This window comes from Odocoileus virginianus, chromosome 27, assembly GCF_023699985.2.
Source record: "Odocoileus virginianus isolate 20LAN1187 ecotype Illinois chromosome 27, Ovbor_1.2, whole genome shotgun sequence".
NCBI lineage: Eukaryota > Metazoa > Chordata > Mammalia > Artiodactyla > Cervidae > Odocoileus > Odocoileus virginianus.
In genome coordinates this window covers 20,066,436-20,091,957 of record NC_069700.1, presented here as the reverse complement: position 1 = coordinate 20,091,957, position 25,522 = coordinate 20,066,436, and the positions used below count along the sequence as shown (strand labels likewise).

General features: G+C 41.2%; 1 protein-coding gene across 2 annotated transcripts in view; it reads right to left on the bottom strand.

Moving 5' to 3' along the window:
* PKHD1 (PKHD1 ciliary IPT domain containing fibrocystin/polyductin) overlaps positions 1-25,522 on the bottom strand; it is a 427,795-nt gene that overhangs the window by 186,508 nt on the left and 215,765 nt on the right. The window contains exons 48-51 of one of the 2 annotated variants that reach the window (XM_070456320.1): positions 20,781-20,958; positions 18,697-18,892; positions 6,126-6,191; positions 282-410 (exon numbers count right to left, since the gene is read on the bottom strand). In XM_070456320.1, the coding sequence (XP_070312421.1) occupies positions 282-410; positions 6,126-6,191; positions 18,697-18,892; positions 20,781-20,958 (569 nt within the window). The remainder of the gene's footprint in view (positions 1-281; positions 411-6,125; positions 6,192-18,696; positions 18,893-20,780; positions 20,959-25,522) is intronic. The other variant, XM_070456321.1, reaches the window with a different exon arrangement.

Sequence of the window (25,522 nt, the reverse complement as noted above, 5' to 3'; positions counted from 1 at the left end):
TTAGAAAAATTATCCAGTTAGTGAATTAGTCTAATTCCTTTTGGCATGGGGCTATTTATCCCACCTTTAATGAAGGTAGGCTGAACTATCTTTTCCAGTTTTTACTGGGTTATTAAATTCCTCTCTTGTAATAACCCAAAAGAGAAGGTTGTAGACATAATTGCCTATTTATTTTCACATTCTTTACTGTGTTGTTCAGAATATCTAAATGACAGATAATTCCCAGATTGGCCTGATTCAGTCTTTCTGTGATTATTCACACCATGGATTGCTTCACTTACTGGATAAAATCAGGACGTCATCCCCAGGGCCTGGACTGGCACCATTGTGTCCTCCCCAGCCCTCATCCACGCCTTCCCATGCTTCAGGGAGGGACCATTTTAAAACTGACTCTGGTACAGAGGTAGAAGCTAGAAAACAAAAGGAAAATAGCAAGGGTAGCGATGAAAATCTGACTCACTATGATAACTCACAAATTCTATCCTTACATTAAGATCCTGGTGACATTTTCACTTCCCCCAAAAAGCTGCCTTCAGATATTTATATTAATTAAAACATTTATCATGTATAAAATAAGTAATTATTCAATCCTTACATTACCTCCACTTGTAGAGAAAATATATGCAACTTTTACAATTAAACACTTGTGTTTTGCCTTTATTATGAATAGCACAGCATATGTTTGGCATGAGCCATTTGTAAAATGCAAATCTAGAAAGAAAAAGAAAAATAATATTTGCCTATTATCTCACCACCTAGAGATAACTGCCATTAACCTTTTATTTGTGTTTCCTTCCAGAATCTCTCAGCATTTTTATGTAATTTAGATCATATAACTTGTAATTTTACATTCAGCGCTTATTTTACTTGGCAGATTTTCTGGGAAATTCATGAACTCACATAATGAGAGAAAGAATCTTCTCTATTACTTGCTAACTTCATAAGCATAAATAATGAGTGCCTCTTCTATCAGAACTGTCCTAAAAAACAGTGAAATAGTGCAAAAAGAAATAAAATGTCATTCTTGCCCCCAAGGAGGTACTAGTATTGTGTAAGTATGTAAGTAAATACTAGGGGGATAGAATCCTGAAGGGAATTATCTTTGATGGTACGTGACCAAGGCAGCCAGTGAGACCTCACCAGGGGAGGCTTCCTGGAGTCAGAGCATCTGAGTTGCACTTAAAGGCTTAGGACCTAATTGAGGTGAAGGGGGTGAAGGGGGTGCAGATATGAACTGAGAAGAAGGGATGGCAAGAAATGAGAGATCATGTGGAAGGACTATAAGCAATTTGGTACTGCTGAGTTACACAGTCAGAAAGAGGCAAGTGATAGGGCCAGAAAAGCAACCAGAGGTCAGAGTGGGAAGGGTAACAAAGATGGAGAAGCCAACAGTCCGCCGGAGGTTTCCAGCATGGGTGGTGTCGGATGGAGATGCCCATTAAGACCGACATTTGATTAATTCAGTTTGGGCCATTCAAAGATTGGGGCGTCTTCAAGGCCTCCAGGTGGAGATGCACAGCAAGCAGGGGATGGATGTGAATCTGAAGGATGGGAAAGAACTTTGAATCTGAGAGATGGATCTTGGCATCAATGGCCCAGAGGCCGTATTTGAAAATCTGAGGATGGGTTGTGAGAGTTCCAGGGGACTACAGTGTGGAAAGACAAAATGCCTAAGGTCAGAACCATGGAGAACACCTGACTATTTTGCCTGTATGAACCCAACTCCCTGCTGGTTATGGTCTAATTAGGGCCCCAGGATAACTTAAAAAATACATGGATTATGGTCAAGTAGAAATCCTAGACAATTTAATTAGCACAAAATACACCCCACACCATGGAAACCAGGCGATGTCTTAGAACAAACCTTACTGTGAAAGAGGTTTTAGAAACATTTTATATTTATCTACTATTATATAATAAATCACAGTGAAAAAGCATAAGAAAATTATATATATATATATGTTGCTGTACACCAGAAACTATAAATCAACTATAAACTTATAGATCAACTATACTTCATTTTTTAAAAAATAAAATTAAAAAATAGAAATATTTTATAAACACCAGTAATATAATACATTCTTATAAAGAAACTTTCTAAGTTTCTTTTCAATTTTGTCTCCTTTTCAATACTATACTCTAAATACCCAGATGGTGATAGGGTGGGGATATTTGTTGGGGTGGCCACTAACACACACCACAAAACAGAAAGAGATGTTCTCATTTCCACTGGTATTTTAAACAGGCAATGATCAGGTTCTTTAAAACCCTACTCCAAGCCTCAAAAACCCTTAGTTGTTTCAATTTTGTATCACACATGTTAGAAACATACTTTATTTTTGTCATCTTCACTCTTGTCTATGGGAGGGTTAAACCTGTCTTTTACTGAACAAACTAAATCTTGAAATTGCTATTCTAAAAAATGTTATGATGAATGAATTTGATTATATTATGCCATCTTGCCTTAAAATAAGAACACTTAATAGAGAAGGACATGTTTAGCCTCCTGCAGTTATGAGATGTCTATACAGTTAACATCAGATTTCCAGGTGACTATTTTTAATACAGAAAGGAGAGGAGAGGAAAAGAAGCCTAAAGAGTTAAAGCTATCAGACATATACATGAAGAACCAGAAGAGAGGAATGTCTTGAAAGACTAAGAAATAAAGAATGTCCAGAGAGTAGAAGTGATCTGGTTAATAGCAAAGTTCCAATAAGACAAGGAATAAGAAGTGGCTGCTGAATGTGACAACCAGGGCATGGGTGATCAAGATGAGAGTGTCAGTGGAGTGCTGGAGGTAGAAACCACTTGAATTATAGCAGACTTAGGAGTACACTAGAAATGAGGAAGAAGAGACATTAAGTCTGACCATGCAAAACACTTATTGAGGAAAGAATGTGAGATCCTGAGACTTTGATCTGTATTCCTACTCTTTAGATAAATTAGATTTATCTTAAAACTGGAGTCCATGAACACTGTTCAAGACCAACATTTCCCTCTCAAATCTGTCAGTCAACAATAGCCACCACTTGAGATGGTCTCCAACTCATTATGTGAGCCAAATATTGCCATCTAATCCTTCATTTACCAAGCTTTTTATGGCTCTGCATCAAGAGAAGGCTCATCTTTTGATAAATCTGCAGAAGCAATATCAACTGGAGGAAGATTCAGTGTCTATGAATTTTGTTTTGATTTTTTTTTTAATTGAGAAGTACTGAACAGAAGGAGCCAGGAATGATGGAAATGTTAACTTCATTTGCTGATAAAGCAAAGTTCAAAAGATGATAGCAGGGATGGATTGACTTGAAATAGAAGAAAGGCTGACAGATTTCAAAACCAGAAGAAAGGAAATAAACCTGATCTGTGGGGAAAGGGACGGCAAATTTAGGAAAAGAGTATCCAATCATCTCCTGCTGCTAAGTCGCTCCAGTCGTGTCTGACTCTGTGCGACCCCATAGATGGCAGCCCACCAGGCTCCCCCATCCCTGGGATTCTCCAGGCAAGAACACTGGAGTGGGTTGCCATTTCCTTCTCCAAAGCATGAAAGTGAAAAGTGAAAGTGAAGTCACTCAGTCGTGTCCGACTCTTAGTGACCCCATGGACTGCAGCCCACCAGGCTCCTCCGGCCATGGGATCCTCCAGGCAAGAATACAGGAGTGGGTTGCCATTTCTTTCTCCGTCCAATCATCTGAATGTTTGTAAATGACCGTCAACAATATTTGCAATTAGCCCCCACTGAAAAGACAACATGGCTGAGGTAAAATCTCCTCAGAAATATTTTTACTTTCCCCTAATGTGAGTTGCTTCACCCTCTTCCTCTCCTTCATCTTTTATAAAGCAGCATGGACACCAAGAGAAAACCAGTGAAGCCACAGTGTTGGAGGAGCATTAAAGACCTGCATTGGGGTCTTCAGAAAACTGGGTCCTGCCTTGACCCAGATTAGCATACATCCTTACCCCAACCTGACTAAGCACCACACAACATCTCTCATCAGCACCACCTTCTCTGCCTTCTTCCTAACACTGGCCCATTCATACTTTAATTTCTGCTTCCTTGGAGTTTCCAACGTCCCCACAATGACCAGCACAGTTTTATACACAGGCTAAGTCCTCAATTAAATAAAAGGCTAAAGACTCTGTAGCAGAACACCTAAACGCAAAATATATTTTCTGCATTACATGTTCATCAAATCTCTTAAGGGGAACATATAGATGGAACTCCATTATTTATTCCATTCTTGTTTTGTAGAAGAATTTTTGATATTGCAAACATTTTACTGGTTTTCATAGAGCTCTCCATTAAACAAAATACACACCCATAGTTTAATTTTGACATTAGTGTTTATATCCCACATGATAGAGATTAATCAATGCCTTGGAACCATATCAATAATAAATATTTGAATATAACAAACGGTAACATACTAGTTCCATAACTCCCTGGGTCTTAGAATAGTTTTCTGTCCCAATCTATATAAGCTACAAAAATTGGCTATATATAATAAATTTAATGTAACTCATAAATTAAAATATACCAAAAAAGGTAGCTTGAACACGTAGGGTTTACATGGTATAACAAAAAGAACACTGGCCTGAGTTGGAAACCTGAGACCTCATCCAGGCTCAACCACTGAATGTGACTAAGTAAACTATTTAACCTTTAGGTTTCCATGTCCTTATTTGTAAAATGAGGCAGCTGGATAGGATAGTTTATGGGGTTCCTTCTCTTACTAAAATTCTACAACTCTATGAAGCACCAGCTTTCTATTTATCCAGCATGCTGCAACTGACAGGCCAAGTGAAGCATCTCCCAGTTAAACTGACCCCTGCTGAAAAGTCCCAGATACCAGCTACCCACAATGTCCTTCCAAAGAGTCCTTAATGCAGAATTCTTCACACTAAGCCCTGAGGGGCATGTTATGCTGATGAAAGCCGTCTGAACCAGGAATGGCCACCTACAGATGGAGATGGTCCGGGACCCTCCCAGTGGACCTGGCGTGAGAGCGCCCCCTACAGGTGGTTCTCTACAAAATAAGGGCTCACCCCACCAATCGCATCTCTTCTGGGGGAGTTTGAACACAAAAACAATCATAAGATACTTTTCTTTGGTAACAATTATTTTAAAAGACACATTCCTTGATTAGTTAATCACTTGATTGACACCTCCCAGTGACCATAAGACCTCATGAAGTCAAAGAGCACTCCATCTTGCTCACCACTGTAGCCCCCTACACAACGCATGTGAGGCATTCAACAAAGACTTGTGAGTTACCTAAAGGAAAAAAGTGAAAAAGGACCAGGAACGTAAAGAGCGAAGGCAATGGCAGTTCACAGATATAAAAACAAAGAAGCCCATTCTTCTCAGTCAAATAAGCATGGAATAGTCAAGGTCAGTACTTCTAGTCTATAGTTTTAGTGCAATACCTTAACCTCGTTTATTTATTATTTAAATGGAGGACTTTTTTTAAAAAAAATAAAATAAATGGAGGAATTAGATCATTTTCTGATTAGCCTGGCTCTTCTCTGACATAACACAAAAAAATGCCACTGGAAATCAAAGGAAAACTCAGCCTTTGAAAAGATTTATCCCGTTTGCAAATGTATAGTTAAACTGCCTCAGAATAAACAAAAACAAACAATGAAATACATTAGAAGGTGCTTATGAGTCATTTAGTCTCTGAGAGTTTAGCTTTTATGAGTTAGGAAGATTTCACAGAACCAACTGACTTTTGGGGAGGGTTTGTTTACCCTGATTTCCTGAAATTACTGGGAACAATTAAAGTTTTGCGATACCCTGAATTTTTCTTTCCATTTGGTGGGGGCCTAATGGCCCATCTGCAGATCTGGACTCCTGTGTGCACATATGGTCCATAATTTATGAAATGTGCTTATTTACATGTTGTAATTCTTACTTTCCAATGTTTTAAAATGCACCACTCTTATATCTTTCTTTGACATGCATACATATATTTTAGCTATAGGGGTGACAAAATGAGGACTTGTCAGACATAAAAGCATTAGGGTTGATACCCTCCCTACAAAAAAATATGATGGGAGAAATTCATATAATGATGGGAAGACATCCTTTTGCATCTGGCAATTCTATTTGGTGGGTTAATACTCACCTGAAATAGTTGGGTCCACACCCTTCCTCACCCGGAGAACTACTTGAACTTGGCCTTCACCTGAAACTGAATACAAAAAAGAATCACAACTTGGATATGATACAAAGATTCTCTTAATACAAAAGATATTCATGTGTGAGAAAGATGAGTTTATGTTAAATTTTCCCCAATCTAATTACATTTTCAAAATTTAAAAAAAAATGCAGTCCTTGTTAGTTAGTCTAACAGTTGATTTCCAACATTTGATTTTGATTGTTTGCTTTCGATTAAACTTAATCACAGTGAGGTTTCCAAGAGAATCGGCACATAAATAATTAGGGGAAAAAAATCCTTTAACCATATGTTCTTTGGAGGCCAGTGTTGGTCAACAGGACATCCCTCATATCCTATTTCCCTTCCATCAGTTTGAAGGCTCAGCTTTTGGAATTCATGTGTTTTTCACCAATAGAATTCAGATCACCCATGAAATGTATTTGCTTTACCTTTATCCGGGCAAATTGTCCTTTTAATGAAGTCGTTTCTCCAACCCCCCCACTCTCACTTTCTCCTATCTTCCAAACCAACTGAGCACATTTGAAAGGCCTGGGGTTCATTAATTTTAAGTGTTCAATAAATTAGTGAAAATAATCAAAAGGCCTGATTCTTTCTGATAATGACAATTTGATGTCAGTATAAACCAGTAGATTAAGCTGGGAACATATGCTCCTTTGCCAAGAGAGGCTGCTATAATTAAATAGTGAATGCATCTACAAGGTGCTCTCACGCCTGATTAATTAGTAATCAGGTGCACGAACCCCACTTTCAGTAACACCTTGTCTCTTATTGGTTAATTACCTTTCTGCCTTATCAGATGCCATGAAGGCCAAAACCTCCCAGCACTGAAGAGCCCAGTGATGCTGAAGGTTGCAGCCCTGAGGCCTTGGTCTCACTCATCCTCCCCATTTGCCTCTCCCTGGAGCACTCAACCCTTTCCTCTGTGGCAGGTTTGGAGTAGACCAAGGATCATTCTTTCTAATTACAAAGCATAAGCTTCAGAACATTACAAAGAAAATAAGTCCCCAAAACACCCATGATGAGACCTCTTTGATTTTATTCTTTCTTTGTTGATTATTCTCATTTTAAATTTTTCTGTAATAACCTATAGTAGAATATCATCTTCAGAAACACAGAATCATGATGCTGCATACCTGAAACTAATATAATATTGAAAACCAACCATACTTCAGTGAAAAATATTTTCCCTATTATAAAATGTGTGTCTCTGTGGCTTTCTCCTTACACTGTACACATTTTGAGACCAGGCACAATGGCCAACCTGTTCTTTATGTGTTCTCCTTTATCATTACTTCCAAAACTTTGCTTATATTGTTTTTTATACTATTGCCTATTTCACCACTTTTTGAACTTAATAATAATAATTAATAATAAAGTCATCAGCTCAACATCTCATCTTTTTTTTTCCCTATAATGTCTAATATCCATTTCTACTCATAGTGATCTATGCATTTCCTAAAGTTGAAAAGTGCTTCTAAAACCAAACTGTGATACTTATAGCAAGGTCACTCTCCATGAGCAAATATTATTGTGCATCAACTGTGGTGAATTCAGGACTGCCTCGATCCTCAGCTCTGTCTCTAAACCTCTGAGGGAGGGATTTTTCTCTTGCACCTTAAGATCCTAGACATTGCTGGGCATGTATATCTTAACTTTCATGAACCAATCTAGATAAACTGCTCTACTCTGGATGCCAGGATTTATTAATAACTCACCATTTCAACAAATTAAACAATTGGAGGCAGGAAATAACCCTTTTAAAGGGACTCAAAGGCAAAGTAGTAAAAAAAGTTCAATTTAATTGGAAAGAAAAGTCAAAGATATGACAAAATAACATCTAAAAACACGCATAAGTCTATAACAATAAAATACCCTTGCACAAGAGAAAGGAATAAAATATTGTAAGAGAATCAAACTCTAGGGAAGGTAAATTAAAAAAAACAATCCAAGAATCATTTGGAAAGGGAAGTCAGCTCATTTAAAGATGTTATAAAAATCATCCTTGTACTCACAGATATAGAAAACAAATGTGTGGTTGCCAAAGGTGGAGGAAGAACAAAGTAGGAGTTTGGGATTAACAGACACACAATACTACACATAAATAAACACAAGGACCAACTTTATAGTGCAGGGAATATTCAATATCTTGTAATAAGCCATAGTGGAAAGGACTATGAAAAAGAATATATATATATATATATATATATATATATATATATGGGGGGGTATAACTGAATCACTTTGCTGTGCAGCGGAAACTAACAGAACATTGTAAATCAACTAGATTTCAATAAAAAAATTTCAATTATCCTTGTTAATCGTTTCCAGGCATTTTTAAATTTTAGTACATCTGTGCCTTCTTCCTTAAGACAGCCCCTGAGGTAAAGAAAGTGAAAAAAAAAAGTCACATGTAAAGAGTCTTTTTCAAAGCTACTCTAGCAATTTTATAATGATTTATTCAACCCAAAATGTATAATATTTATACTTAGGGGAGAATAGAAACATCATTTTTCCCACTACATAGAGGAGGGAATTTGAAGTAAAGGGAAAATAATCCATGCATCCAGAATTCCCTGGGTGTAAAGGATCCCACCAGCAGTGCGGCGTCTGGCACTGAAGTTAACACTGACTATACAGTCCTGATAGGCAGCAGTGATGATTACCCAGAAGACTGAAACGGTGAACCCTGAACTCCCATTACAGGCTGTCTCGCTTTCCTTTGTCCACTAAAGCCCTCACCCAGGCCCTGTTACTAGTAAACCAAGGCTCCCTGGAGCAGCGGGCTGTCACGCCTGCACCTCTGTACCAGTGGCTTCCAAGCTGGGCAGATTCTGGCTTTGTTCAACCTCTACAGGTAAACAGATGGCTCCAACCTCCAGAGCAACCTCTTCCTCAAAGCAGACATTGAAACCATTAATAAAATAGGCATTGAAAAGCTTATTACTCATTTTATTAAAGCAAGTGTGTAAATACCATTCAATCTGAGAAGAGAAGCAGTTTCAGCAGCAGCGAAAATGGGGCACAGGCACGAAAAGTAGGAAAAACGAGAAAAATCTGATCTCCTATACCGCATGCCCCCTGCGGGCTGCCTCTGAACACATGCGCTGATGCAGGAGGATGCTTCTTCCCAAACACCCCTTCTAGGCTGAGAGAGACCACAGAGAGTAAACAGGAGGCTTGTGGGTGAAATACAGCAGCCTGGATTTGAATCCTAGACCTTCCAAGTCCTCCATGTGGGTAACTGACAAGTTCTGAGCCTCACTCACTTCCTCTGAAAATGGGAATCATCCTATTACCTATGTCATAGGGTGATCAGGAAGAAAAGATGGGATAATCCAGGTAACACACTTAGCACAGGACTTGGTTTCAATGAACAATATGTGTGAGGCATCATCAATACTGTTATTAAGACATGCTGATTTTTCTAGAAGCCAGTTAACAAAACAAAAAAAAACAAAACAAAAAAATGCTTTTACTCTTTTGACAGCTGCACCTAATCATGATGAGCCCTAGTATTCCAAGTTGTAAGCAACTTAACCAGATCCACTAAAGTTTGCTAAAGTGCTTTGACTCTATAAAAGACAGTATAAATGTAGTGTCATTTCCAATTTGGGCACATACAAAGAAGGATAAAAATCATCTGAGACTAAAAGTATTGACTCAGGGAGAGTTTAAGAGCCTAACACAAGCTGTGATATTGTACATATGTTTTCTCAGTGCTTACGATTTCTGATTTTGTGTTTGTAAGATGAGAATGGTTAATCTCCTTTGTTTATCAATGGAAACTCACTGCTGTTGATCCTTCCCAGATTGTAAGAATATCTGGTTGGTCCTCAAAAAGAAAAGAAGTCTTTAGGTCAATTATGGCCAAATTATTCTGATGAGTGCTATATGATCTAAGCTTGCTATAAACACAGACATCTAGGAGAAAGAAAAAAACGTGTAAGAAAATGGCTCCCGGTGAGAGAGGAGAGAATTACTCAAGTAGATCTGATTCTAGTGCCTGCCAGAGTGATGTGTTGTGCTGGCAAATTCTGTCCTCATGAGGGCCCTAGGGAAGAGAAAAATTAATTGATTCTCTCCCAGAGCAGGTCCCATTTTCTCTTGGAATTTTGGAGGGGAAGAGTACCTGTCTATCTAAAAAGAAAAAACAAACGGCATCTTAGCAATAGACCCCTTGCCTGTTTTCTTCTTCATTCTATCCCCATGCTCACCTGGCCTCTGAGGATTGTATAGTAAGTCTCCCTACATACAAACCTTCACGTTGCAAACTTTCAAAGACGTGAAAGTGCATCTTGTTCCAGTAAGGAACCAGAACCAGTGCCATCAGCATCAGGTGCCAGTGAAACTGCAGCTTGCCCTCCGTCTCCTATCGCTGACGACCCTTCAGCTCTGCCATCTCCCACCTCTTCTTCCTCCTCCAGCCAGTAACTCTTCTTGCCTGCTCGCTCGATGCCAGCCCCTGTGGGCCAGCTGTTGTACTGTACTACTGTACTTTTCAAGGTCCTATACTGTGAGTTTAAAAATGTTTTGTTTGGGGGTCTGTTCACTTTTTATGTGTTGTGTGAAAAGTATTAGAAACCTATTACAGTACACTACTATATAGCTGATTGTGTTAGTTGGGTACCTAGGTTAACTTTGCTGGACTTACAAATTGGACTTATGCACAAGTTATGCACAATTATGGAACTGAATTTGCTTGTATGTAGGCAACTTACCATGCACACACTGGGACTTCTCGCTCAGTCCACATTTATCTAGGGTGAGTCACCCTCTAACTGAATGTGGACAGAACAGAAAACAGCAGCCACTCCTGTGTCTGTGAGTTCCATCCAGTCTTATCAACTCAAGCCTGCTTTCCATCTCTGTTGGCCCTGGACCCACTTCCAGCACCATCCTCATGGGCCAGCTCTTGGGTTGATCCTCTCTGGCGTTTTCATCTTCACTTGCCCTGTTGACCTCTACCACTTCTCACAACTCCTGTGCCTTCCTGCTCTGCTTCTCCCTCCCTGTTCAATTCTTGCTCCCTAGAAATCAGCTCTTTCACCCAGCCACAGAGAAGGCTTTTTTGTCAACTGGTTCCTGGGCAGCTAAAGCTTGATCTGCAGGACCACACTCCTGTCTGGTTCCAGACTCTCAGAGATAGCCACTGAGTCACCTCGGCCCTCATCACTCAGGATCTTTTCAAGACCTTCGAAGAAACAGGATACGAAAATCCTTCTAAGACTTGTGAGTCTTCTATTACTCCCGATAACGTTCATTCATAAAAGGGTGTAATTTTTTAAGAGCAAAAGAATTTGATCGAGATGTCGACAGATATATCTACATTAAACAGTCCTGAGAGTTAGCTCAATTATACCTTCTTAATTAACTCAGAGAACAATCACAATTGTTATTCTGACTCAGAGCAATGTCTGCTGCACTTGCGCAGCAGGTGTGTGATTCCTGGGCCCGGTGCAGGTCTACAGAACCAGCGCCTCCGGCAGGGGGCAGGGAACCTGGAAGCAAGCATTCCAGCTGTGTGCCCAGGAGGCACACTTAGAAAGCACTTATGGAAGGAAGTTTACAACCTTTTTCGTACCCTACTCTCAAAATGCGATTTCTACTCAGAGGCAGGTGTTCTTAGCAAATGAGGAAAGGGACCTATAATTAAAAAAAAAAAAAAAATCCTTACATTCACAATTCTTACTTTTCATCATTTATACAAGAAACTTGAAGGTCTACTCCCAAAATATAAAGTAAATGTGATGATTTTAGTGGGACTAAAGGTTTTTTTTTTATCCCATGGGCCTTACCAGGGATTCTCCAGGCAAGAATACTGGAGTGGGTTGCCATTTCCTACTCCAGGGACAAAAGTTTTAATAGTTATCTATGTTAATATCTTTTAGAGAAAGCAAGTAGGCCACTAAACCCATGATTTTATGGATATTATTGCTTAAAAAGAGATGGGCTTTAAAAATAAAACAGTGTGGGAGTTGACTTAAGAAAATTATCACGTGAGTAATAGTACAGGAGGCAGGATGTGACAAAGTGTGAAGGTGGCACTCAAATGCCTAAAGTTTAAGAAGCATGGTTAATAAGTGTAGGTTTTTCCTACAAATAGAAGAAAGAAGATTTGGTTTACAAGGGTAGGAACAGAAGCTTGGATTAAAACAAAACAAAACACTAGTATACTAGAAACAGCACTGAAACAGAGTCAGAAAATCCAAGTCACAATACTGGTTATACCACCTGTGACCTGCATGAACCAAAGCCAGCCACCAGCATCACTGAGAATGAGCTCCTTAATCTTGAGTGATTCCTTGAAAAAGTATCTGATTCTGGCTCTTGGCTTATCCTTCCTTCCTTCTTTCTTTCCTTTTCTCCTTTTCCTTTTCTTCCTTCTCCTTTTGGAGAAGTTGCTCATAATTAAGAAGCAAAAATCACTTCTCACATCCACAGCTCCTTTTCCATTCTCTCTATTTTTGCCATAAAGGTTTGTCATGCATGTCCCTGAAGTCAACTCTCAATATTACTGGTACAAAATCCTTGGGGATCTTTGGGGAATGAGTTTTCTATAAGAATGTAAATTAATTTATTAACTAGAATGCCATAGATTGCCTCAGAGGGCCTCAACATGGGAATGGGTACAGAGTTTCAAAGGATTATGATTCTGCCCTGCTCACAGAATAGTCCCCAAGAGCTCTGGGGAGCCAGCGGAGTCTTCCCTCCTTAGATTCTGACAAGATTCCTCCTTGAGGAGTTGCATGGGGTTTCCTAGACCCGCTGAGAAACAGAAGGGTCCAGGCAGCCATCTGCTCCATCCCAGGACCTTAGCGCTTTGAGGAGAGAGAAACCTGGGCAGATAGGAAAACACTCCTTATTTTCAGGATCTCTCAAATTAAAGCATCTTTTCTGAGACTTCAGTGTGATGTGACTTGAGTTCTTTGGAGTAATAGAAACAGACAATAAAGTTCATTTGTCTTTCTATCCACAGCCCTCTTGCCCTCGTGGACAAGAGCCCCGACTTCGTGCCAAAGAGCCTGTCTTTATCCTGGTGAGTGGGGCATTTGGAAACAAGCAGCGGCCAGCCTGGCTAGACATGTCTGTTTTTCAGTCTGATGAGAAGAAGGTGGTACATGGGAGCCTCTGAGCCTAGCAGGCGCACTTTCTCAGCTGCCACCTCGCACAATATCCCAGCTCGGCTGCATCTCTGCTGTGTGAGTGGGGGCTGTGTGAACTCAGGAGGGCGAGTGTGAATAGCTCGGCATCTGATATGAATTTATCACCGGCTGCTGGTTGGGCGGGGGATAGAGCAAGGGGAAGGGGCTGTGAGTGTTTAATGCACCCTGCCACAACCCAACAGTTTGCCCTAAAGAACCTCTTCCCTGTGTAAAAAGGACGGGGTCAAAAGTAAGTTGACCTCAGACAGAATGCACGATTATTAGAAGAGGACGGTGCGGGAACAGCTGCTGGGACCCCACTGGTTCTGCATCAGGCTTCCAAGAGTCAGAATATGAATAATCAACTCAGAATTGTTTTCTCCACCCCTCTCCACCCCCACCACCTCCCCCCAACCTTGTCCTCCTGTTTGGGGCAAGTCCTATTCTATTTCTACAGGAAGAAGCATAGCCCTCCCTAGCAGCTGCAATAATTGTGTTCCTATTGTGATGAAGACCTCCTCCTGGCCACCCCCCTACAAGTGGCCATTGTCAGCGTGAAGTCAGTGATTACACGCTCCGCCTGATGCTTTGGGGGGCCCAGCTGCCTAAGAGCTGACACACGAGCGTGTGCGGAAGGCCAGGGAGGGGGCCGGTGGAGGTAGAGGCAAGAAGTTGGGGGGAGGGAATCCCACGTCTGTGAGATGGGACTTTGACATACCAGACCTTTTGCATAAGTCAAGCCCAGAACAAATGAGGCTTTATCAGGCCCCAGTGACAAGGGGTCTCATCTGCCTTTGAAGTGGAGCAGAGCATGGAGCCTAGCAGCTTTTCCTTCTTTGGACCAAGCAAACATCCTTCTTTGATACGCTACATGCTCATTATCTCTGCCCCATTTAATGATTTTTGATTGAAGGGTGGCGGCTGGGATGCTGAGAAGATCGTTAGAGAGGCTCCAGTCCAGCCAAGCCCCGCAAGAAAGGCTTTCCTTGTGCCCAGGCCTAAATTCGGAATTTCTTAACAGTGTGCGCTTGTTCTTAGAGGCAGATAAGGGCTGAGCGTGAAATTCTTAATTAAGCAATAAATAGAGAGTGGGGTGTCAGCAGATGTACCCAGTAGCCATGGCAACGGGAATCACATGGGCGAGAGTGCTGAAACTAGATGTAGGCCTCGGGCCTGGGCCTGACTGACAGCTGAAGAATCCTACAAAGCTTGTACACCAGATTAATTAGCTGACTAATTATTTCATAGCGTTAATGTAACTAAAAAATAAAAATAGTTCACCATGAACTGAAACATTCCTGGGGAAAAAAAAAAAAAAGCAGGGACAGAGGCAGTGGGAAACTGACTGCATGCGTAAGGTAGAGATGGGAGTGCTGGTGAATCCAACAGCAGAAACTGTAAAAAGGGTTCTCTGGGTTTGACTCTGACTTTGAAAATATAAAGGAATTCTTGTTTTACAGTCAGACCTGTCCACAAGCATGGCGTAGAAGTGACAGTTCATGACTGCCATTCATATCAGTTTATTCTAGCAAATATTGCCCCACCGGGACCCTAACACAAACAATAGCATGCAAGGACTTCACTCGTGGTCTGTGTTTAAGTGGTTCCTTGGGCAGAAATCTCAGGGGCATTAGAAAGGCAACCTGAACCAATCTCCTTAAGAGAGACATTCTTAAATGAGCGAGGTTATCTTAGTCTGTGGGTAACAATTGCTTAAGTGGTATTAAGTTTCAATCAGGGGACCCATATATCATACATGTCATGTTATCATGAATCTGTTATCTTACAAGTTAGTCAAGGAAAATAGAATGAGACTCCTGCAGACAAGTTATGACAGGTACACTGAGTTCAAGGCACCTGAGGTTGTTCATCTTCTGGGTGGGGGCAGAGGTGGGAGAGGAAAGAAAGGTTTAAGAGAAATAATCTACTGAGAAAACGTATAGTGAAATAACAACGCATGCTAATCACACTTAAAGAGGTCGGGTGTTTTGTACCACAATTCCAATAGATAAGTAAGCTTAACCTCATTGTATGGATGTAGCCGCAGAGGAAGGGAACATTTGTAATTCCATGCCCCAGGTAAAATAACCAGCCAGCCACTGATTAAAGCCCAAAGCCCCAAACTCTGGCCGTGAGCTTTCCAGAGAAGCTGCTTTCTGTAAAGACGTTTGCCGAACAAAGGTTAAACTTGCCTTGGTAAAGAAGAGAAAAGCAAGGGTCAAAGAATATTATATGTGCAGGATTTTTTTCTTTGTCACTGGGGATCAGTGAGAAATGTTCTCCCGGAAACCTGCCGGGCACCCCCCAGCCTGGCTGGTCAGTGGTCCATGATTACTGAGTGGGCAGCACACTCTAGTGGAGAGGCACAGCCAGGAGCCAGAATGCCTGGGTTCCACTCTCTGCCAATCTCACTGGGTCGGAAAGGAGTCAGGCATCTTAAATCATACACCAAGGAGCCAAATGGAGGAAATGAAGATAATTGGGATTTTTTTAAAACTTCCTCTCCGAGAGGGATGTGGTAGGGTTATGAACAAACAATACAAAAGACGGGCCACTTAGAAGTGGTCAAGGAATGAGTGAAGGCCAGCCAAACGTCAGTGAAGCAGGATTCCGAATTGAAGGCCAGCGGGTAAAAGAGCAGTGTCTCCCCCCACGCCCACCCCTCAAAGTCTGCCAGGAAACTCAGTGGACCTGGAGGAGGTCAAGCAGCTCCCTTACAATAAAGTGAACTTTCTGTACACACAACGCTCTCTATGAATCATTTTTCTTCTTTTTTCTTTTAATTCCAGAAATATGTCTACTTTGACTGTGAGGTCTTATCTTCTCTTCTTAGATTAAATGTAGTTTATGTAAGTTACCCCAGTCACAGACTTATAAAGTCACACAGCCCAAAAAACAATTAGGCGAAAGTAACAACCTCATCAGGGCTTCCCTGGTGGCTCAGGTGATAAAGAATCTGCCTGCAATGTGGGATACCTGGCTTCAATCCCAGGATTGGGAAGATCCCCTGGAGAAGGGAACAGTTACCCACTCCAGTATTCTGGCCTGGAGAATTCTACGGACTGCACAGTCCATAGGGTCGCAAAGAGTTGGACACAACTGAGTGACTTTCACAACAAGCTAATCAATATGTAACTGGAACTATTGCATGAAGCCTTTTTGAGGTGTCAGCTACAACCACGTCACTGCCATCGGGGGGTTGGTCTATGGAAAACATGGTAGCCTCCTCATCAACTTCACAGTGGTGGTGCAAGCTTTACATAGAGGGCATAAAAAGTCACAACCCATCATACACAACCCAATATCCCTGCACGGGCCACCACCATAGGGGACCTGTTTGTGAACCTTGGCTCCTCCCGAACCCTCACGTCCTCACTGTGCCAGCCCAGGAATGCAAACAGGATTGGCTCTCACCACCTGTGTACTCCACACATTCAGAGGCACAAATGACCAGGAAAGTCACGACCTGGAGTCCTGGAAATCCTCTCCAAGGAACAAGGGTCTCTAACTTTATTAAACATTCCTTCAACCCCCTGTGACTTCCTGTTCCTTGCCCAACTCACATTGTTCAAAAGTGGAGATACTAGAGGATTCTGATACAAAGACTCTTCAATTAATAAAAGCCATCTGCCTAGTAAAAACGGTTTATATTGAAATATTCACCTACATCCTATATATGTACATATAATATAAATATACATATAAATATAGACACACTTATACAGATGTGTGTTTAGAACATATATATAAATATAGCACAATAGTATAACTTGCTATTAATTCAATAAATAATGCGATAAAAGAGGAAGAAAATCTGTAACTACATGACTTGATATTGTTTTTCTCTATGCCACAAATGTTCCTTTATCATGCTTGCTTTTTGTGACTATTCAAACTAGTGTGCAGTTCATGAACAAAATCCGATCAATGAACAAGACAGGCTCCTCAGAAACATGTTAAGTAAAAAAACAAGAGCAATTTGAAATTAAAATTTTGTTTCAGAATATACATAAAATGAATAGCCACAGTTAAAGTTAACAGCAACTGTTTGCTCTTACTTAATGGTTGTATTTGACTTTAGTGGTAAAATGGTGTCAGGCATCTCTGTCCATCTTGAAGTTTTATAGTTTGAGGTTACATTTATAGATGGATCAAATCAGAAATAAAATCTAGATGGTACATTTCAGTGCAAATAAAATATACAGCGATCCATTTGGCAAACATTTTTAAAAACCTGGGAAACACCATCCTCTCCTCTCTGGTGCTGTGAAAATGTAAGAGTACCAGGGCTCAAGTGTGATCCAACTCAGCTGACATACGGCAGGCATCAGTGAGAGAGACACGGAACTTGGGACGCCTGCCAGTTTTCTAAACCCTTAGGGCCAAGTCTGGCTCACGGCAGAGGTTGGGTCTTGCCAAGCTTGACGTGGTTCTGAATTAGACCAAGATCTATGAAGACTAATTTGTAACAAAATTGTCATTCTAGAGACTCATTTTTTCAGATTCTCCTTCCTACAGACCACTGAGCTAAGGTTAGCATAAGCAGACATCATGGCACTCAGAGTAATCAATAAAATCACATGGAAAGGCAATATGAGATGAGCTCCAGGAAGTCAACAGAAATCTATGGCCCGGAGTCACACACGGGGCTCCTGTGAAACATACACAATAAGAAAGTAAGGAAATCCTGCCGGCCTCTGTTACTGTGCAGTCACAGCAGGGTTTCTGGTTCCATAAAACAAGGCCCCTGGATCCTCCACCCTGATGCTGCATCTAACACAGGATGAGACAGCCCAGCCCCCAGCCCTCAGCCCTCTGTGCATCTCAGCTCCCTGACCTCAGACTGCCTTCTAAAGCTCCTCACCTTCCACAATGACCACATTCTTCGTCCTGCCTCTCTGTGCTGTCTCTATGTACTCTTTGCTGCTCCCTGTCCCTGGGATCGCAACCAGCCACCCTGTCTTTACAAATGCAGTTGACCTTTCTACAAATACAACGCTTAACACGAAGGAAACATGTGAATGGCAATCAAAGTTTATTAAGCGCTCACTCTGGATCAGACACTATTTTAAAGACTTCTACAGGTTATCCTTTCCTTAATTTCCTGTTCTTCATGCAGGTCCTTTTGTTATCCCATTTTACAGAGGAGGGGACTGAGGCTTAGAAAGAATACCTGCTCAGTGTCCCATAGGTAGCAGGTGCTGAAGCTGGGATTTAAACACAGGCAGTCTGATTTTGGAACACAATCACCTCATCACAGCACACAGGTGTCCCTTGAAGTTCTTCATCTCTTCGTAGCACCAATGTTTGAAATTCCAAAGGGAATAGTGGTTTCTGACTACATGCACTCAACATGATCATTCAATCATACTTACCCAGATAGGTGAGTTGTCTCAAGTGACTGTCGAAGAACCAGTCACAGCCTTGGTCCTGGCCAGGTGATGGAAGAGATGAGAGGGACCGCCCCACATGACTCCCACACCTTATGAGGATGTCAGGGTAAACCCACACGTCTGTGTGCACCATCAACAGGTAATTTCCAGGAGCAAAGTTGTCAAATGTTGCTGAGTACTTGAAGTGAGAGAAAAGTACAAAAGTGCTCTTTTAGAAAGGAAAACTCTTGCCAATAAAAGAGTTACAAAGAACAGGATGAAGTAGTTTAGAAACATGACCATTCACACTGGCTACTTTTCTTGTGGGAAATGGGTTTACTTAAATTTACTGCACAATAATCTCATAACTAGAGCTACAAAAATCATAAAATGTGAGGACTAAAAGCTGTAAGGTTCTTTGTGTGTGTGTGTGTGTGTGTGTGTGTGTGTGTATGTGTGTATGTGTGTGTGTGTGTTTTAATCATTCAATCTAGACTATAGCCCACCAGGCTCCTCTGTCCATGGAATTCTCCAGGCAAGAATACTGGAGTGGGTTGCCATTCCCTTCTCCAGGGGATCTCCTAACCCAGGTATTGAACCCAGGTCTCCTGCATTGCAGGCAGATTCTTTACCATCTTAAAAATCCCATGGACAGAGAAGTCTGGTGAGCTGCAGTCCAGGGTCGCAAACAGTCGGACACGACTGAGTGACTTCACTTTCACTTTCTTTACCATCTAAGCCACCAGGGAAGCCCTCTTCTTGTTTAACAATCTAGAGGAAAAGACCAAAGTTCAGATAAGCCAAGTAATTTGTCTCAGGTCAACCAGTGGGAATAGGCAGAGCCACGTCTAGAATTACCACCAGTTTTCCCCAAGATTCAAATAGCAGGCATTGGTAGGAGTGACATTCATTTATAACAGTAACAGCTAACATGGCTGAGCATTCACCATGTCCTCAGGTATTATTCATATCAAGGTATTCAATCCTTGAAAGGCCCTGGGAACTGTTACTAGTGCTGCCCCCATTTTATAGATGAGGACACTTGAGGCAGGTGGAGGTTCAGTAAATTTTCCCACATCATGAAGTAGGAGAGTGCTGATCTGGGACGGAAACCCAGGTGTCCACCTCCAGAGTCACCATTATACTGCCTTCACCTCTCCAGAAAGTTCTCATGGGAACCTCAAGGGAAGTGGAGAGAGGTGTGCACCCTTCCTGAGAACCCTGGTAAAGCTATCCTAAAGATTCTACTTTGAAATATTGAGGGCAGGAGGAGAAGGGGGCAACAGAGGATGAGATCATTGGATGGCATTATTGACTCAATGGACATGAGTTTGAGCAAACTCTGGGAGATACTGAAGGGCAGGGAAGCCTGGTGTGCTGCATTCCAAGGGGTCACAAAGAGCTGGACTTGAGTGAGCAACTGAACAGCAACAAATGGCCCATCTGCCTCCAGCTCCCTAAGAACTATTCTCATGACTGTTAGGGAGAATGTGTGTGTGATAAGACTGAAAGAAAGAAATGTGCTTAAAAGGAAGAAAAGGAGCTTGAGAGAATCCAATGGACTACTTCAGAAAATGCACCCATTTTCCACTTGGTTATTCCTACCATCCCTCCCCTAACCATCTGACTCCAACCTAACAATGGAAAGGACAGACCTTCATGTGCAAGTTACTCTTTGACCACAAGGTGGCAGTGTGTAATGTAAAAATGCCTTGGGAAGATACTTCCTTTTGGCTATGAAACACTTCCCTGGGGTAGGTTGGTTCTTAACCCGTTAACATAAGACTACAAATCTGTAGGATGCTTAGAAGCTGTTTATCAGTGTACTAATAAAGCTAAATTTTCAAGCAGAATCATGCTGTGTTCAAAGTGAGGTTTAAACAGATTTTACAAGTTTCAAGTTTAAAATTAAAAAAAAAAAAACAATCATATCTCAAATTCAGGTTACATTCATCTGGCAAAAATTCTGCTGCAGTTTGCTTGATCAGCACCAGAAGATGCTAATACCTGCAGACTATCATGTCGCAGAAGGAAAGCTGGGAACCCCTGGTTAAAAGAATCCACCAGTGAGAGGATGTCAGGGTTACCTGCAGCGCACTGCTGGTCCAAGGGCTCTCAAACCGCAGGGAGTAGGTCTCTTGATCCAAGAGCAGGGCCATCCAGCCATAAGGGTTAGACAGTGTATCATGCACGTAACTGACAGTGGTTGTCTTGTTTCTGCTGTCCGTTATGGTTAAATCAAGAGAGACTTTCAGGGCATTGGCTCTAGGGAGATTTAAAAGAAAAACATGGGTGGTAAGTTTTGTCCATCCTGGATCTAAGGCACTCCTCTCCCATCAGCTGTAAGCCATCTCCCATTTTCTCCATTATATCTCCCCAGGGTCTGTGGAGGTTTTAGAAGTCACACCATGGGTCAAAATGCCCAGTGGGAGAGCGCTGTTGGCCCATGTGTGCACCACTCAGATCTGCAGTGGCCTGTAACACTCAGATCTTAGGCCACTAATCAATGCCACTCTAATGAGTTCATACAGACCAGGACTAGATACGATTACTTTAACAGAGAAATGTCCATGGTCAGAATATTGCCATGGCCCAGGTTTATCAGCAGCAGAACACACACTATATAGTTATTATCTATCTCTCTAGGGAGTGGTGGCTGACGCCCAGAGCCTGATGTGCCTGGATTCCCTCCCCAGCAGGAATGGCCTCAGTAGCTTCCCCAGAACAAAGAGGACTCTGAGTCCTCTCTTGAGGCCTTACATGATCCCCGGGCTCACTCAGTGCCAGGGGGATTTGCAGTTTTGCTTGTTAACAAGGACCGTGACATCCTGAAGTTAGAGACATTTCCTCTTTTCTGTATCCTGCCCCCTGGCATCAGACTCTGCACAAGATGGGTACTCAAACCATATTTGTTATACGAACAAAAGCTTTCTTGGTGGTTCAGTGGTAAAGAATCTGCCTGCAATGTAGAAGATGCAGGTTCGAACCCTGGGTTGGGAAGATCCCCTAGAGGAGGAAATGGTAACCCACTCCCACATTCTTGCTTGGGAAATCTCACAGACTGAGGAGTCTGGTGGTCTACAGTCCATGGGGTTGCAGAGTCAGACACAACCTAGCGACTAAACAATAAACAACAACAATACAAACAAAAACTGCATGGAGGAGCTCTCCCCAAAGCAGTTGGTGCCAACTTCCCAATTTACAGAAAAGTTTTCCAGAAGAATAGCATTTTACCATGAGGAAAATGGAGACAGAGTATGGTAAATGTACCATGTGAGCATCACAGGTAGAAACAAAGTTTCGGATTTCTACAACTTATTCCCCATAGTTCATCCTAGAAAGTGATTTTTTAAGTCTTTACCTGATCATAAATACATTTTTCCACCTGCTTAGACCCTAAAAGAAAGTCAAAGTGACAGAAAAATTAAAGCAAACGTTAAAAAAAAAATCACATAATATGACTGTCCTTCCCCTTTGGTTTAGTTTTCATGAGAATCTTCAACTGTGGCATGTTGCTGCAGGCAGATAATTAAATTCTCAAAGTAGAAGGAAATGAAATGAAGGAGGATGTTGGGTTTTCAAAGTGAGGGGTGGCATGAGCAAATCAAAAAGCAATTTACAATTGAGTAGCATAGTATAAAGAGGAGACTGGTTTTAGTGTTAAATATTTGGGGACCATTGTTAACTGTGTGTAAACTGGAAGTCTATATCTGCATGAACTAAGTGTATGAATTTTGGGGAATCACTTACCCTCTGTAAGCTTTAATTTCTCTTTTTTCAAATGGAGACAACAGTATGTATCTCCTTTAGCAGCTGTGAAACAACGTGATAATCGATATATTCAATAGCCATCTCAAGCCCAGTAAGTCTACCTATAGCTCATTGAAAAAAGAACTTCAGATGTACCTGGCTTGCCACTCCATCTAGTTATTTTACTGTCTCAAGGTTTATCCAGGATATTTGGTCATTTAAAAACATGCTCACAACCTCTCATGAGCTTTAGCCCTGGTGATATAGTATTTGATACATATTTCTTGTAAGACTTCCCTGGTGGTTCAGATGGTAAAGCATCTGCCTACAATGCGGGAGACCTGGATTTGATCCCTGAGTTGGGAAGAAACCCTGGAGAAGGAAATGGCAACCCACTCCAGTACTCTTTTTTTTGTTTTTTTTTTTTTTCATTTTTTTTTTAGTTGGAGGCTAATTAATTTACAATATTGTAGTGGTTTTTGCCATACATTGACATGAATCAGCCATGGACTTACATGTGTTCCCCATCCTGAACCCCCCTCCCGCCTCCCTCCCCATTCCATCCCTCTGGGTCATCCCAGTGTACCAGCCCTGAGCACTTGTCTCATGCATCCAGCCTAGGCTGGTGATCTGTTTCACACTTGATAATATACATGTTTTGATGCTATTCTCTCAGATCATCCCACCCTCGCCTTTTCCCATAGAGTCCAAAAGTCTGCTCTATACATCTGTGCCTCTTTTTCTGTCTTGCATATAGGGTTATCGTTACCATCTTTCTAAATTCCATATGTATGCATTAGTATACTGTATTGGTGTTTATCTTTCTGGCTTACTTCACTCTGTATAATGGGCTCCAGTTTCATCCATCTCATTAGAACTGATTCAAATGTATTCTTTTTAATGGCTGAGTAATATTCCATTGTGTATATATACCATAGCTCTCTAATCCATTCGTCTGCTGATGGGCATCTAGGTTGCTTCCATGTCCTGGCTATTATTAACAGTGCTGCAATGAACATTGGGATACACGTGTCTCTTTCAGTTCTGGTTTCCTCGGTATGTATGCCCAGGAGTGGGATTGTACTCTTGCTTAGAAAATCCCATGGACGGAGGAACCTGTTAAACTATAGTCCATGGGGTCGCAGAGTCGGACACAACTGAGAGACTTAACTTTCTTTTCTTTCTTTCTTTCTTCTAAAGCAATGTATTTGTTTCATCTGTTAATAGATAAAAAGGGATAAAGAGTACTCAGGGCATTTGGAATAAAATAAATACTCTTTCCCAGATGTCCCTAAACAGCATTCACTGATCCTTTAGCATTCACTGAACCATCTTGGGGTGGGGACTTCCCTGGTGGTCCAGTGGTTAAGACTGTGCTTCCACTGCAGAGGATGCAAGCTTGATCTCTGATGGGGGAACTAAGATCCTGTATGCGGTGTGGCCAAAAGAAAAAGAAACAAATCTTGAGATGGAAGGGCTTCTTCCTCTCTTTGGGTTTGGGGAATGAAGGACCTTTTCTCCCCCTATACATACCAAGATTTAAATTAGAACTAATGGAAATCTGGGCTCATATTCTTAGACTCAAAGTGGATATGGAGATCATTTGTTCTAACATCCAATCCATTATGGGAGTTTCCTCCAGATTTTATCTTGTTATTTCTTCCAGTTATGGGGAGTTCACATCCTCAAATTCCTTCGCCATTTATGAAATTTATTCCTAAATTTTCATTTCAGATAAGTTCAAGAAGGCTTAATTTTCTTCCTTGTATTGTCTAGCCATCACCCCTAAATCATTACAAAGACATGAGTCCCAGCATCCCAGGATATCATCCAGCACAATTTGGCTCAACTAATATATTTAATAAATGAAGACAGGCTTCTGGGAAATAAATGTAAAACAAATGTGATAAGAAGAGACAAGTTGAAATCCCAAAGAGGCAAATGAGCTGGCCACCATGGGTTCCAAGGTCAATATATCAGGTGGAATTTCCCCACAGTCCAGAAAACAATTCTGAGCATTTCAGGTTCTGAAAGAGCAGCCCTTCAGCTTTCACAGAGACACTGGCTCTGGAAAATGAATCACAAGACCAAATTCCAAGAAATACTCACTGATAAATCAGAATTTCCATTTGAAAATTTGCAATGAGAAATAAAACTGTCTTTCACATGGTGGTGCTCAGCAAATGTTTGTTGAATGAATAAATGAGTGTTAAGTAGATTAGAACATTTTGGCTGTTGGCTGTTTAGTGATGTTTTGTCCCAGGGAAGTCTACCCAGAAAACAACAATAGTGTCAGAATACTTCTTGTAAAGGTATTAATCAAAAGAGATAAGCATTTGATGGTAAGTTACCAGATCTTGATACAGTCACCTCATTATGAATAAGATATTTGCCAAGAAGACTTGAACATTTATCTTCAATGGTCAGAAAGAAAGCTCTTTCTGACTCTTTAATTCTTCTTCACTTTCTACCATAAGGGTGGTGTCATCTGCGAATCTGAGGTTATTGATATTTCTCCTGGAAATCTTGATTCCAGCTTTTGCTTCATCCACCCTGGCATTTCACATGATGTACTCTGCATATAAGTTAAATAAGCAGAGTGAGAATATACAACTTTGACATACTCCCTTCCCAATTTGGAACCAGTCTGTTTTTCCATGTCCAGTTCTAACTGTCGCTTCTTGATCTGCATACAGATTTCTCAGGAGGCAGGTAAGGTGGTCTGGTAGTTCCATCTCCTTAAGAATTTTCCACAGTTTGTCATGATCTACACAGTTAAAGGTTTTGGCGTAGTCAATAAAGCAGAAGTAGATGTTTTTCTTGAACTCTCTTGCTTTCTCGATGATCCAACGGACATTGGCAATTGATCTCTGGTTCCCCTGCATTTTCTCAATCCAGCTTGAACACCTGGAATTTCACAGTTCACATACTGTTGAAGCCTCACTTGGAGAATTTTGAGCATTACTTTGCTAGCGTGTGAGATGAGTGCGATTGTGCAGTAGTTTGAACATTCTCTGGCATTGCCTTTCTTTGGGAGAACTGGACTATAACAAAAGCTGAGCACCAAAGAATTGACACT